This window comes from Anoplolepis gracilipes, chromosome 17 (assembly GCF_047496725.1).
Source record: "Anoplolepis gracilipes chromosome 17, ASM4749672v1, whole genome shotgun sequence".
NCBI lineage: Eukaryota > Metazoa > Arthropoda > Insecta > Hymenoptera > Formicidae > Anoplolepis > Anoplolepis gracilipes.
In genome coordinates this window covers 3,337,661-3,351,924 of record NC_132986.1, presented here as the reverse complement: position 1 = coordinate 3,351,924, position 14,264 = coordinate 3,337,661, and the positions used below count along the sequence as shown (strand labels likewise).

Sequence of the window (14,264 nt, the reverse complement as noted above, 5' to 3'; positions counted from 1 at the left end):
TTTTTCAACACGTTATAGAGTTAATGACAGATTTACAAGAGAATGGAATAACTATTTCGATAAATGGCAATGAACAGAAAATACTTTTTGTTCTTCCTTTTATAGTTGAAGATAATTTAGGTTTAAACACAATTTTGGGATATTCGCAAAGTTTTAATGCTAACTCCTGCTGCAGAATTTGTTACGAAGACATTTTTAATTTAAAAAAGCAATATGTTGAAATTTTGTGTAAAATAAGGACAAAAGAAAATTATTTGGTTCATTCACATGACCACTCTTTTGGTTATTCAACAAGAATGTGTATTTAATGCAATACCAAATTTTCACGTAACTAATAATTTTTTAGTTGATCCGATGCATGATATTTTTGAAGGAATATGTAGATATGATATAAGAAAAATTTTATATAATTTTATATATGAAGAAAATTTTTTTACATTGGAAATTTTAAATACGAATATTATATTTTGATAACACAGCTCCTGATAAAAATATTCCTCCAAACTTATCACAAGAATCTATAAAAAATAAATTAATTATATTATCTGCCTCAGAAATGAAATTTTTAGTTCAATTTAAATTTTATAATTAGTGATTTAATTCCAGAAAATAATTGCACGTGGAAATTATACTTAATTTTATCTGAAATTCTTCATATTGTTTCCTTATCTGCTATTACCTTCAAGGATATTGGAAGATTCAACTCTTGAGTATCTGAATACATAAAGTTAAATTTACAAACATTTAAAATGCCGTTAGAAGGTAAACATCATCATTTGGTACATTATTCTAGACTAATGAAAAAATTTGGACCTTTAACTAATATGTCTTCAATTCGGTATGAAGCTAAACACAAGCAATTAAAGGAAAAGAGCAAAATAATTTCAAGTCGAAAAAATGCATGTTATACTTTATTTCTCAAACATCAGTTACAGCTTTCCTATAGATTTTTATGTAATAAAGAATTTTCAAAAAAAATATTATATGGACCTCGTATTTTGAAAGTTAAAAACATTAATACTTATGAAAATTTAAAAAAATTATTACCAAATGATGATATTGGTAATTATGACATCATTGAATGGGTTAAAATTAATAGTATTAATTATCGTAAACATGATGTATTAAATATTAGTGAAAATAATTTGGTATTGCTGGGAAAAATTGAATATGTTATAACTAATAATTTGAATATTTTATTTATATATCAAATGTTAAAGTGTGTAAATTGTTACGTCCTGCCGGCTCCGCGTTTCTTCCTCTCACACGAATTAATTGATAAACGATAAACAAGAGGTCACTCGATAAATAGACCGTTCTTGTCAAATTAGACTTTAAACATTACAACACGATTTTTCAACGAAAATAAAATGGCTCGATGATAAAATACATCACGGCCCGTCGCTACGTAGGATTAAATGATAATCACCCAATCAGTAATAAAGAAAAGCAGTGTGATAAATAAACCTTTCTTCTCTCTCTCTCTCTCTCTCTCTCTCTCTCTCTCTCTCTCTCTCTCTCTCTCTCTCTCTCTCTCTCTCTTACCACGCCATAGCTTAAATATTTAGACGCGATTTCCAAACAAGAGGCAAATAACAAATTATCAATCTTCTCTATAACCGAATAATAAACACAGCTGAGTAAAGTCTAAAATTTCCTAATTTTCACGAGCTCAGCAACAATCAAAACAAGGCGGAGAAAAGATACTTTCGAACCTCTCGCAATACGTGGTTTCGCCCAATACGCCTTAGGAAAATTATATAAAAAAGGAATACTCGCGCATAAAGACACGTTACAGACATTAAAGACAAGGCACGGTCGGATAACGTGTTGTCATTAGCTCGACTGAGCTGACGCAAATTAAAGAATGCATCACATCCCGCGAAGTGTGGCTGAAGCAAGGACACGTACCACTCGAAGAGACCGGCACAAAAAGCAGCTCTTCTCAGACAACTAACCACACTAAAAATGCTAGGTAACGGCGATGTTCGCGCTCATCTTAATCAATTATTCGATATTGTAGATAAAATAAACGACATAGGAGTCGAAATCGACGCAGATCTGCTCTCAACGCTACTGCTGATCAGTCTGCCAAATAATTTCGAAAAATTTCGTTGCGTGATCGAGGCACGAGATATGCTACCAATCCTCGACACACTTCGTATTAAAATTACGGAGGAAGCTGATGCGAGAAAAGGCATTGCGGGTGGCCATTCATCGAATGCAATATACGCAAAGAAGCATCACAAGAAGCAGCAGAGAAGATCCAAAGACGTGAATGAAAACTCTAGCAGTGGCACCTTCAAGTATAAGTGTCACAAATGTAAGGCAGTCGGGCATAAAGCATCTGATTGTAAAGCTCAAAAGAAGGATTCACAGACCGCACAGAACGCAACCGACACTACAATGCTCACATCCGAAGCCTTTTTAGCCAGGATGACGGAAGTAGATATAATAAGAGGGTTCTAATCCAGAGATCTGAGAGGGGTGAGGTAAGCGGGGGGAACCGCTTACCTCAGCCCCCGGTACTGATAGGGGGGCACCAAATGTCCCCCCAGATTGAGGGGGAAGGGGAGGTACCAAATGTCCCCCCCAGATTGAGGGGAAAGGGTGGTACCAAATGTCCCCCCCCCCCAAATTAAAGGGGAAGGGGGTACCACAAACTCCCCTGATTGAGGGGGGGGCATACATATGGTTCCGCACGTGGAGGGAGTGTCCTCTCCGACTGACTGCGGAGGTCTGATAGTGAGAGAGAGGAATGTCAACTGTTATAGATAAAATAATCACCCCACTATTTATCCATAACGTATATTTGCAATAAATAATTACGTTCGCAACGCGTTAGAGGGAGACGGTGTTATAGGTGTTCGCAACGCGTTAGAGGGAGACGGTGCTACATGCGTTCTATATAGCGTAGGACAAGGAGAGTATGACGTGGTGTGAAAAGGAAGGCGCTGTATGTGTATGACAAGGGAGTGCATGATGATAGGAAAAGGAGAGCATGATGGTAAGAAAAGGAGAGCATGATGATAGGAAAAGGAGATATGGGTGCGAGAGAAAAGAATAGAGAGGAAGAAGGATAGCGAGAAGGAGAGCGTGTTATGGGGTACGAGAGAAAGAATAGAAAGAAAGGAGGATAGCGGAGGCGCGATAAGACGGAGGCAAGGCGTACGCGAGAAAAACATAATTTTTGTAGGTTAAGTTTTTATAATATTAAATATTATCTTATTATCTAATTATATCTAATACAGAGGAAGAAGGATGGGATAGATGATGAAGAGGGAAATAAGTAATAAATATATATAAGTTTAACATAAATTTTTATTTAAAAAGTGTGTATGTGTATACATATAAAGTGTGTGTGTATTTTAAAATTAAAAAAAGAATTGAAATTGTAATAGAAAATTTAAAAAATTAAAATAGTTATATGTTTAATTATAAAAATATAAAAAAGAATTAAAATTATAGTAGAAAATTTAAAAAATTAAAAATCTGTAGGGGCGAGGCGCCAGGGGAACTCGTCATAGCTGCGTCTGTAACAGAAATGAACATTTTTATTAGTACTTTAAAAATATTTAAAATTTGCGCATACTTACATTACGAAGGGCTCCTTTCCGAATAGCCTGCGGAGGCTGAATATATCCGCAAACGCATGCTGATACTCCACGTCGAGATCTCAGGCTCCGGAACATCATCACCCATGCGTAACAATAATAGTTTTTTTGGTTTTTTCACACATAAGTCCTCGGTGTATATACGACACTTACACAATAATAGTTTTTGTTGTATTCACACACAAGTCTTAAATTATACAAATGGGACACATATTACAAGGAAAAATTTGATATAATGGATTTCGACACTCGCTATAAAATAGTCCGAGAATTAATGAATAAATATTAATTGAGTGTTCCCGCACAGCACGAATCTCATCAAAAAGTTCCGCCACTCTCATAAAACATGATGCGCAGAAGTATGTGCCATCTGTAGTTGCATAATAAAAATATATGCAGCACATCCTTTTTAATCCATCATATGAATTAATTTCCGGTAAGTCTATATCACGATATATTCTTTCCTCGAAAACACTTTCGTCACTCTCATAGTCACTGTCCTCTAAGGGTGGCACTTCAATATCCGATCCCTCTTCGTCAGAATTGTCCATATTATTATTATCACCATTATTTTCAATATCACCTAAACCGATATTTCCAATATTGTCATTATTTTCATCATCATTACTAGATAGTTCTAAAAGCGGCACTTCAATGTCCGAGTCTTCTTTGTCGGAAATGATCATTAAATAATCATAACCATTATTTTCATCCATATTCGGAAGACACAAGCACAATGCACAGATTTACTCGCGACACGAGCACAATTCATAGATTTACTCGCGACACGAGCACGTAATAAACTTCTTCTTAGAGCGTAGAGAAAAAACTAACCACGCGCCACGCGCATTTACTTCAAATATATACACGATCCCATATCTCATCTCTTTCTAAATAGAGTATCTCTTTCTAAATAGACTATGCATATGCTCCTATGAGAGGTAAAAGTCTTTGTTTAACTGAAACTAAGAGAGCGCGAGGAGAAGGAAGAGTCATAGAATAAAATAGTGTGAAGAGAAACATTAATGTTAATAATAATTTTTTATTTTTTATTTGTTACAAGTATCATAAAGTATATCATTTATAGCACACGCCAACAATTCACAATCTACGAGTGATCCGCTATCGAACGCGTCACTCTCGCGAATCGCTTTCACAGCATCATTTACATTAGTAATATAGTTACGTTGCAAAACGTTACAAAATTGTTTAAATTTTTCATTCACGAAATGTGTATTTTGACACAACCATGAATGCATATGATCGATAAAATCTTCAAAATCGAATAAATATAATAATGTTTGAGGTTGCATATACAAAGACTTATTAGATAATGTTAATTTAACAATCCTCGATCCGTTTAATGCAATCATTTGGATAGATAGATCGCAGATCCATAATGGTTGACTTTCAGTCGATTGTACATGTCGTTCAATGTCTGTACGTTTCTGCATCAATGAGTGCCAGAGTACGATAGGCAATACTAATCGATTACCTCGGTTGTCACCAAGTATCAATTCCACATACGACATAGCTCCAACACTTATTCCAATCTCCAAATATTTGTAAGATGTCGGGGTTAAGGTATATCTCCTCCCAAGTATGCAAACCGCACGACGAGATGAAACGCTATATAAAATATTAAAATATATTAAAAAATAATATTTAGAAAATAATTGAAACTTACATTTTTTTTTATTGAATTTCACCGTTCTCAATCGGAATGTAAAAATTCATCTTGTTGGTTTCTTTTGTGGAGCACATTTTTTTGCACAACCTTATGCACGGACAACTGATGCGATACTATTCAAAGTACTGTGATCAATTTGTAATATCGCAAAACGTAATGAGGAGGGGAGTAAAAAATTGAATATAAAAATTGATAATTTGTGACGTAATTTTACAAGCGCCAATGTAAGGCTGCTAAAAATTATTAAAAATCGCGTTCCCACGTGCTTTCTTGAGCGCCGTGTGTGGCTGTCGTATGATGAAATCGATTCAAATGTATACGACAATTGAAATATTCGGTTACAAATGTATACGGCAAAGCGTGAGATAAAATTTTTGCTAAATGATAACATAAACAGAACGTCGACAGTACGAATGTTTGCGCTAAAGAATATGTTTCGCAAAGTGGATGGGCATTATCATGTATATTTAATTTGATTATAAATAATAAATATAATCCTATGCGTACAGGATGTCATATTATATTACATTACCACGAAATATGTGTGAGATAAAGAGACGTGATATTATAGAAATGACGGATGTTTACACGAAAGAATAACGTTTCGCAACGCGAAAAGAATATAACGATTAGATATAAATCAGAACAGAGAGTCACATTTTGCCATTATTGTCGAAGCTTGCGGGAGTGTACCTTATATGTAAAAAATGGAGCAGGTTTTAACGCATCAATCCACCTTGATAAATTCGGTGGAGGAGTACTTTGCGTGGGAGGTGCGATGCGATGAATATATCAAATCGTTGGAAGAGCAGAGTCGAATTAAACGACTGCGAATATCGATCGGATATCGACAATTGTTGATCGCAAAGATCGCGCGAATCGAAGGACTGAAAAATGCGTTGCGCAAACGTTTCATACACGCGGGTGCCGGACACAGCGCGCATCAAGCTGCACTATTTTGGCGAGAAATTGATACAGCGTTCGAGAACCGTATATCGACTGGTGCGATAATCAACATCAATTATATCGAACCTCGCCAGTTTCTCGAAGACGCGAGTAATATCGTGCTCAAACATGTGCAAGACGCTATCAAAACACACTGCAGTGTGAAAATGAATACTGTGTTTAACGGTGAGTTTGTGGCGGGTGAAAAGCACGACAATAAAAGTGTAAATACAAAAAACTGTGAACTATTTCGTACATCTGATTACGCGAATGGTACGAGCAACGTGTTATCGAGCCCACTTTAGCATCTCTCGATGAATTTCAAGAACGTGATAGTGGGCATTATCGCGTATACTTAATTTGACTGTAAATATAAATAAATATAATCCTATGCGTGCGGGATGTCATATTATATTACCGCGAAAGATAATGATGAAGCGAGCTGTAGTTAACGTGCGATCCAAAGACAATGCATGTTTTGCATGGGCAGTGACTGCTGCTATGTATCCCGCTGAAAGAAGGGTTGAACGAGAATTATCGTACTCGCGTTATACGGATGTGCTAAATCTTCGAGACATTGAGTTTCCAGTGACTCTTAATCAAATTAAAAAGTTTGAAATTAACAACAATATTTCAATCAATGTGTATACCATCGAAAAACGAAAATATTGTTCCTATTCGTCTTTCGGAGCAAAAGAGGGACAAGCACGTCAATTTGCTCTACATTCAAGATGCGCAAGATATCGGACATTTCGCGTGGATCAAGAATTTATCCCGACTCGTGAGTTCGCAACTCAATAAACACAATGGACAAAAATATATCTGTGATCGGTATGTATATTTAATATTATTGATTTTTTTCAAAATGAATATATAATTATTATTTCTATTTTTTATAGATGTTAAAATATATATATAATTATTATTTCTATTTTTTATAGATGTCTACATTATTTTTATTCGAATGAGAAACTACAGTCACATACTGTAGACTGCGGGAAGATGAATGACTGTGCTATTCGATTACCGAGCGATAAAGATAAGTGGCTTGCTTTTAACAACTATAACAGGAAGGAGCAGGTTCCTTTCGTCGCGTATACCGACCTGGAATGTGTTTTGAGAAAGATGGACAAAGAAGAAGCAGAAAAAAATGTATACCAGCATCAAGTGTTTAGTATCGCTTATTATGTACATTGCTCGTACGATAATTCGTTATCCGCGTATCATTCTCGTCGCGAAGCCAATTGCGTTGCATGGTTTGCTGAAGAATTAAAAAATTTAGCAACGCGTGTGAAAACAATTTTATCTACCAATCTTCCCATGATAAATTTGACGCGTAAAGAATTGGAAAAGTTTAACAGCGCTACTCAATGTCATATATGTGAGAAACCATTCGTGGAAGACGATACGCGCGTACACGATCATTGCCACCTCACTGGGCGGTACAGAGGTCCCGCGCATTCAAATTGCAATCTAAATTATAAGGAATCCTTTTATATTCCAATTATTTTCCACAATTTATCCGGTTACGATTCACATTTTATAATCGAGGAAATAGCCACAGCGTTCGAAGGAAGAATCGATCTACTTCCAATAACTAAAGAAAAATACGTTTCATTTACGAAAGATGTTAAACTTACGGAAGACAAATCACAAAATCACATTAAATTACGCTTCATCGATTCTTTTAAATTTCTCACAACAAGTCTCAACAAATTAGCATCTTTTCTCAGTAAAGATAAATTAAAAATTTTACAATCTGAATATCAAAATTTGCGGGTAGAAGACTTTGATATGTTAACGCGAAAAGGTGTCTTTCCGTACGAATATATCGATTGTGTAGATAAATTGCACGATACATGTTTACCTCCGAGCGAATTATTTTACAGTTCCTTGACTGATGACACAGTATCCGAGAGCGATTACGCGCACGACGAGACTGTTTGGAATCGATTCTCCATTAGAACGCTAGGCGTATATAGCGATTTATATTTAAAAATTGATGTCTTGTTATTAGCCGATGTTTTTGAAAATTTTCGTGACAATTGTATCAAGAGTTACGGGCTCGACCCTGCGCATTACTATACTCTTCCCGGATGCACGTGGGATGCCATGTTGAAGCATACAAACATTAAGTTTAAATTGCTCACAGACATCGATATGGTAATGTTTATAGAACGAGGTATACGCGATGGTTTGAGTCAATGTTCCAACAGATACGCGCATGCTAATAACAAGTACATGCAGTCATATGACCCATTGAAACCGTCATCGTATCTAATGTATTTCAATGTAAATAATTTATACGGATGGGCAATATGTCAACCTTTGCCTTACGCTAGTTTTCAATGGGTCGACAATATATGCAATTTTGATCTATCATCGATCGCATCCGATTCGCCTACAGGCTATATCCTCGAAGTCGATCTCGAGTACCTGCAACATCTTCACGACGCACATACTGACTTATCGTTTTGTCCGACACGTGACAAGTCACCCGGCAAGCGAGAGAACAAGTTGCTCGCAACTTTATACGATAAGAAACGATACGTAATACACTACCGCAATCTGCAGCAATGTACGCGACACGATCTTCGCGTTACAAAAATTTATCGCATATTACAATTCGCGCAATCTTCATGGTTACGTACATATATTGAATTAAACACGCAATTTAGAACAATGGCGAAAAATGATTTTGAAAAGAATTTATACAAATTAATGAATAATGCAGTTTTCGGCAAAACGATGGAAAATGTGCGCAATCGCGTAGATGTTAAACTTATAACAAAATGGGACGATAGGTAATGGGCTTTATAGCAAGCATTATATATCTTATCCTTGTATACATCTGTGTAGTGAATAATATATTACAAATATGTGATGCATTTTTCTGTTAGTTTGCATTTTCAGCAGACAATAGACGTGGAATATTTAACATCTTTAAACAAGTAGTCGATCAATGACAGCTGATTACGAACCGATCATGGTTCGTTTTTAATGTTGATCGAGGTTTATTTGATGTTGATCGACGTTCGTTTGATGTATGATAGTGGTTCAAACATGATTGAATCGATGTTTCAATCGATGTTGATCAATGTTCGTTACATGTTTATTTGATTGTGTCATGATTCAATAATCGTTTTATTATAATTATCTGTATGAATGCTGTGTGGAGCGACAGTTGTCTTTTTTATTACTGATTTTTATTATTTCTTTCTTCGCCTATTCTTTATAAAACGTATCCTGTGTCTAGTTAAATCTAAATTCATTTTGCTAAAGATGCTGAAAAATACTGATGTAGATGAGACGTGAGTTAGAAGAAAATGAGAGTTTTTTCTTGTCCATCTCTGTAGTATTATATCGTATTATATTTCAGTACGTGATGCAGTTGCATCTGGTATTATATTTCGATTCACGATATTAAAATAGTTAACGTCTTTTAAACAGTACAAATAGTTGATTTTTGTTTATTATAATTGATCATGATACATTTTATGTTGATCGACGTTCGTTTGATGTATGATAGTGGTTCAAACATGTTTGGATCGATGTTCATCGCGGTTCGATAGATGTTTGTTTGATATTTATTTGATGTATGATTGTGGTTCGAACATGGTTGGATCGATGTTTCAATTGATGTTGATCAATGTTCGATACATGTCTGTTTAATGTTTATTTGATTGTGTCGTGATTCAATAATCGTTTTATTATAATTATCTGTATGAATGCTGTGTGGAGAGGCAGTTGTCTTTTTCATTACTGATTTTTATTATTTCTTTCTTCGCCTATTCTTTAATGTGACAATCCTCTAACGAACGTAGTAGGCAAAATTACATGAATCAGCAATTATCCCCTCCAATGTTAAAACTTGCGATACAAGAAAAATCTATCCTACAACCATAATTGTACGCCGAATATTATATGAAGTTATAAGACGCTCTTAAACCGAGCAGGAACGCTCGTTTTATCAACCAACGGTAAAATCTTCTGTAAATAATTATCCCCTCCAATATTAAAATATAAAACTTGCGATACTCGGTGATTAACATCAGTCGTTCGTCGTAGTTCTCGCCAATATCTTTTCATTATGGTTGTGAAAACGTTTGTGGATCTTCAAGAATTTATTATCGATAAAAAAATTTATTGTAAAAAAATTGCGATTCTGACTAAAGGATCTGTACTCTCTCATTATATTTTTATGAGTCTTACACCATTCCGTTTGCTCACGAGGTCTGAGAGATCTCAAGTTGCATGGCCGATTGGAAAACATCACAATCTGCAATGGGAAGATGGAAACATTCCATACTACATGGCTAAACGTTTAATCACTGAGACTGTGACGTTGAAAGATGTAGCTTCTCGAGTGTATGTTAAGGGGCATGAAAAACGAGAATGGTTGGCAAATTTACTGGCAGATGATGCGAGAATCGGCCTTATTATCGAGACATTGGATAACGACTATGAAGACGTTCCTCCTTTAGATAAATTAAATGCTACTCTGTACTGCGATAAACATGTAAGAAATTGCGCTTTACAAAATGTATTTAAAATATTCAATTGGTGATCGAATCATCATCATGAAGGTTCAATCAACCCATATTTACATTAAACTATACTTCAAGTATTATTTTCTATATTTTGTAATTAAATTTTTTTAAATAAAATTATATAAAGAGCTCCGATTAATAAATAAGTAAATAATAAAGAGGCAACAGGAGCGAGGAGATGTGAATATAAAATTGTAAGTTTTTTATATATAGATGATATGTCGCAATTATATTGACATTAAGTACATTAGTAACATTCTATAGAATGACGGAAATTACAATAAAGATTTGAACGTTTCGATTCATGTTTTGAATCCTCTTCAGCATAATGTATAAATTAAATAAATGAATTATAAATAAAAACGAAATTACTGATTAAACATCGCATAATAAAGGCAGAACAACATATTTGACCTCAAAGACAATTGGATTATAAATTTATCCTCTACACACTTTCCTAGAGAGATACAAGGCTTTTTACAATTAGGCGATAATTTCAGCGTACCTTCCACCTCTAGATCTAAGATAGCTACCGATTTTATCAAAAATTTTGAAAACAGTCTAAAAAAAGTTCCTGCCGAAAAAAGGACATTGTTGAGAAGTCGAACACAAACCATCATTAAATCACTTTCCACAACATCCTTTCCACAAAATGAAACCACTAAAAAACTAATCAACTTACAATCAACTGCTAACAACTTCTTAAAAGAAAACCCGAATCTTATCCTTATCAGAGCGGATATAGGTAACGTTATTGTTGCTTTAGATAAAGACAAATACACCCAAATAATGGAAAATTTATTGTCAGACAAAGAGACTTATATTTTATTAAACAAAAACCCTATTAATAAACTAATCTCAAGCCTCAACGACATACTGAAACGGTGGAAAAAACAAGAATACATCTCGACCAATGAATACCGTAAAATGTCCTTCAGTGAAGGTAATTTACCGCGAGCATATGGGTTACCAAAAATTCATAAGATTAACATCCCTTACAGGTTGATTGTATCATCTATCAATAGCCCATTATACAACTTAGCCAGTTGGTTACATAAAATCATGTACGACAGCTTCCCGAAACCGAATAGTCACATTGCAAATAGTTTCGATCTAGTCAACAAATTATCTAATTTACATATTGACAATGATTATGAGTTGTTTTCGCTAGATGTAATCTCATTGTTCACTAACATCCCGATCAATTTAGCAGTAGAAAGCATATCAAAGAGATGGCAATATATCATAAATAATTGCAACATCCCAGAATCAGAATTTTTAACAGAAATAAACCTGGTCTTAAACTCTACATACTTTGTCTTCAATAACAAATTTTATCAACAAACTTTTGGCACACCAATGGGCTCCCCACTCTCTCCGATCATCGCCGACATAGTCCTACAAGACATAGAGGAAAAAGCATTGACGTTATTGAATTTTACCCTTCCCATTTACTTCAGATATGTGGACGACATATTAATATCGGTACCTCCAAAATTTATTGACGAGACATTGACAATTTTTAATTCTTTCCATAACAGAGTACAGTTCACTGTAGAAAAAAATGACTACAACAAGATTAACTTTTTAGACCTGACACTCATTTTAATTAATAACCATCTAATATTTGACTGGTACCATAAAAACACATTCTCGGGTAGATATCTCAATTTCTATTCCCAACATCCTAACAACCAAAAAAGAGGCACTGTAATAGGCTTGGTTGATAGAGTATTCTTATTATCACATCCCACGTTCCATGAAAAGAATATCCAATTTATAATAAAGATTTTACTGGACAACTCCTATCCAACCGATTTTATATTCAGTACAATTAACAACCGCATAAAGTTTTTAATTAACAATAGACCATCCGACAGAAAATTGCAAACACCCAATAGTAACTCATATTTCACAATTCCATATTTGCATACAGTAACTGATAAAATAAAGAATGCTCTAAAAGATGTCGACATCAGATTAGCCTACTATAGTATAAACAAAAACAACAAATTTATTAAGACACACAAAGATCCTATCCCTAGTCTCATGAAAATCAACGTGGTATATAAAATTAATTATCTAAATTGCGACGCTTCATATGTTGGTCAAACGGGCAGAAAGCTGAATATTAGGATAAAAGAACATAAGACCAATATAATAAAGCCCAATAACAACAAATCAGTGATCACCGCCTAACATACATTCACGACTTTGATTGGGACAATGCACAAATACTAGACAACGAGCCTTATTACACAAAAAGACTGATATCTGAAATGTTATACATCAAACGACAAATAAATAGCATAAATCTACAAACAGATATAGAATGTGTGCCAGCTATTTACGATGATATAATAAACAAACTGCCTAAGATCTAATGTCACCTACCTAACTCTTTCCATCTTAAATGTATTTTTCGCCCTTGAGCTCATTACCATCTGTATCATCGACATAACCACACGTTAAAACATCAATTGTCGCGATATATATACCATAGATTCAACAACACACAAACGGAGTGCATATCCTGTAAGCTTTTTCTGAGTCACCACCATTATACACAAACTAACGGTAAATTACTTTATTACAAATAGGTATTTATTATACTCATTTTATTAATACAGACTTAACCCCTCAATCTAACTGCATACCTCCCTCGGTCTGGAAACCTCGGAGAATTGTCTCGCGGGATTATTATACAAGCCGTACAAAAAAAGAGCCGAATAAGTTGGATCGTTTTATATATATGTAATTTATACAACTAACATGCGATAAATATGTACAGCGGTTCTGAGGCAGTGATCCTTTTAATCATGCGAATACGATCACGGATTTTATGTTCACACATGTCTTACGCCTTTATTATGCGATGTTTAATCATTAATTTCGTTTTTATTTATAATTCATTTATTTAATTTATACATTATGCTGAAGAGGATTCAAAACATGAATCGAAACGTTCAAATCTTTATTGTAATTTCCGTCATTCTATAGAATGTTACTAATGTACTTAATGTCAATACAATTGCGACATATCATCTATATATAAAAAACTTACAATTTTATATTCACATCTCCTCGCTGCTATTGCCTCTTTATTATTTACTTAAATTTTTTTTATTTTTAAATAAATTTGGAATTTTTATACATTTATATTTCTTTTACTGCCGCCTTCTCCTTTGCTCTCTCCTTTCCTTACACATCATACTCTCCTTGTCCTACGCCTATAGCGCTGTCCTTTTCTTACCATACGCGCTCTCCTTCCCGCTATCCTCCTTCCTCTCTATTCTTTCTCTCGCACCCATATCTCCTTTTCCTACCATCATGCTCTCCTTTTCTTATCATCATGCACTCCTTGTTCTACACATACAGCGCCTTCCTTCTTACACCACATCATACTATAGAACGCCTGATTATATTTATAATCAAATTAAATATACATGATAATGCCCATCCACT

At 34.6% G+C, this 14,264-nt stretch overlaps 1 protein-coding gene across 1 annotated transcript; it reads left to right on the top strand.

Annotated features, from left to right (window-relative positions):
* The first annotated feature begins 6,889 nt into the window (after positions 1–6,889).
* On the top strand, positions 6,890–12,998 carry LOC140675314 (uncharacterized). The gene is made up of 3 exons (XM_072909675.1): positions 6,890–7,080; positions 7,191–7,630; positions 12,736–12,998. The coding sequence occupies exons 1-3, from the start codon at positions 6,890–6,892 to the stop codon at positions 12,996–12,998; spliced, it is 894 nt and encodes a 297-aa protein (XP_072765776.1).
* Positions 12,999–14,264: the final 1,266 nt, after the last annotated feature.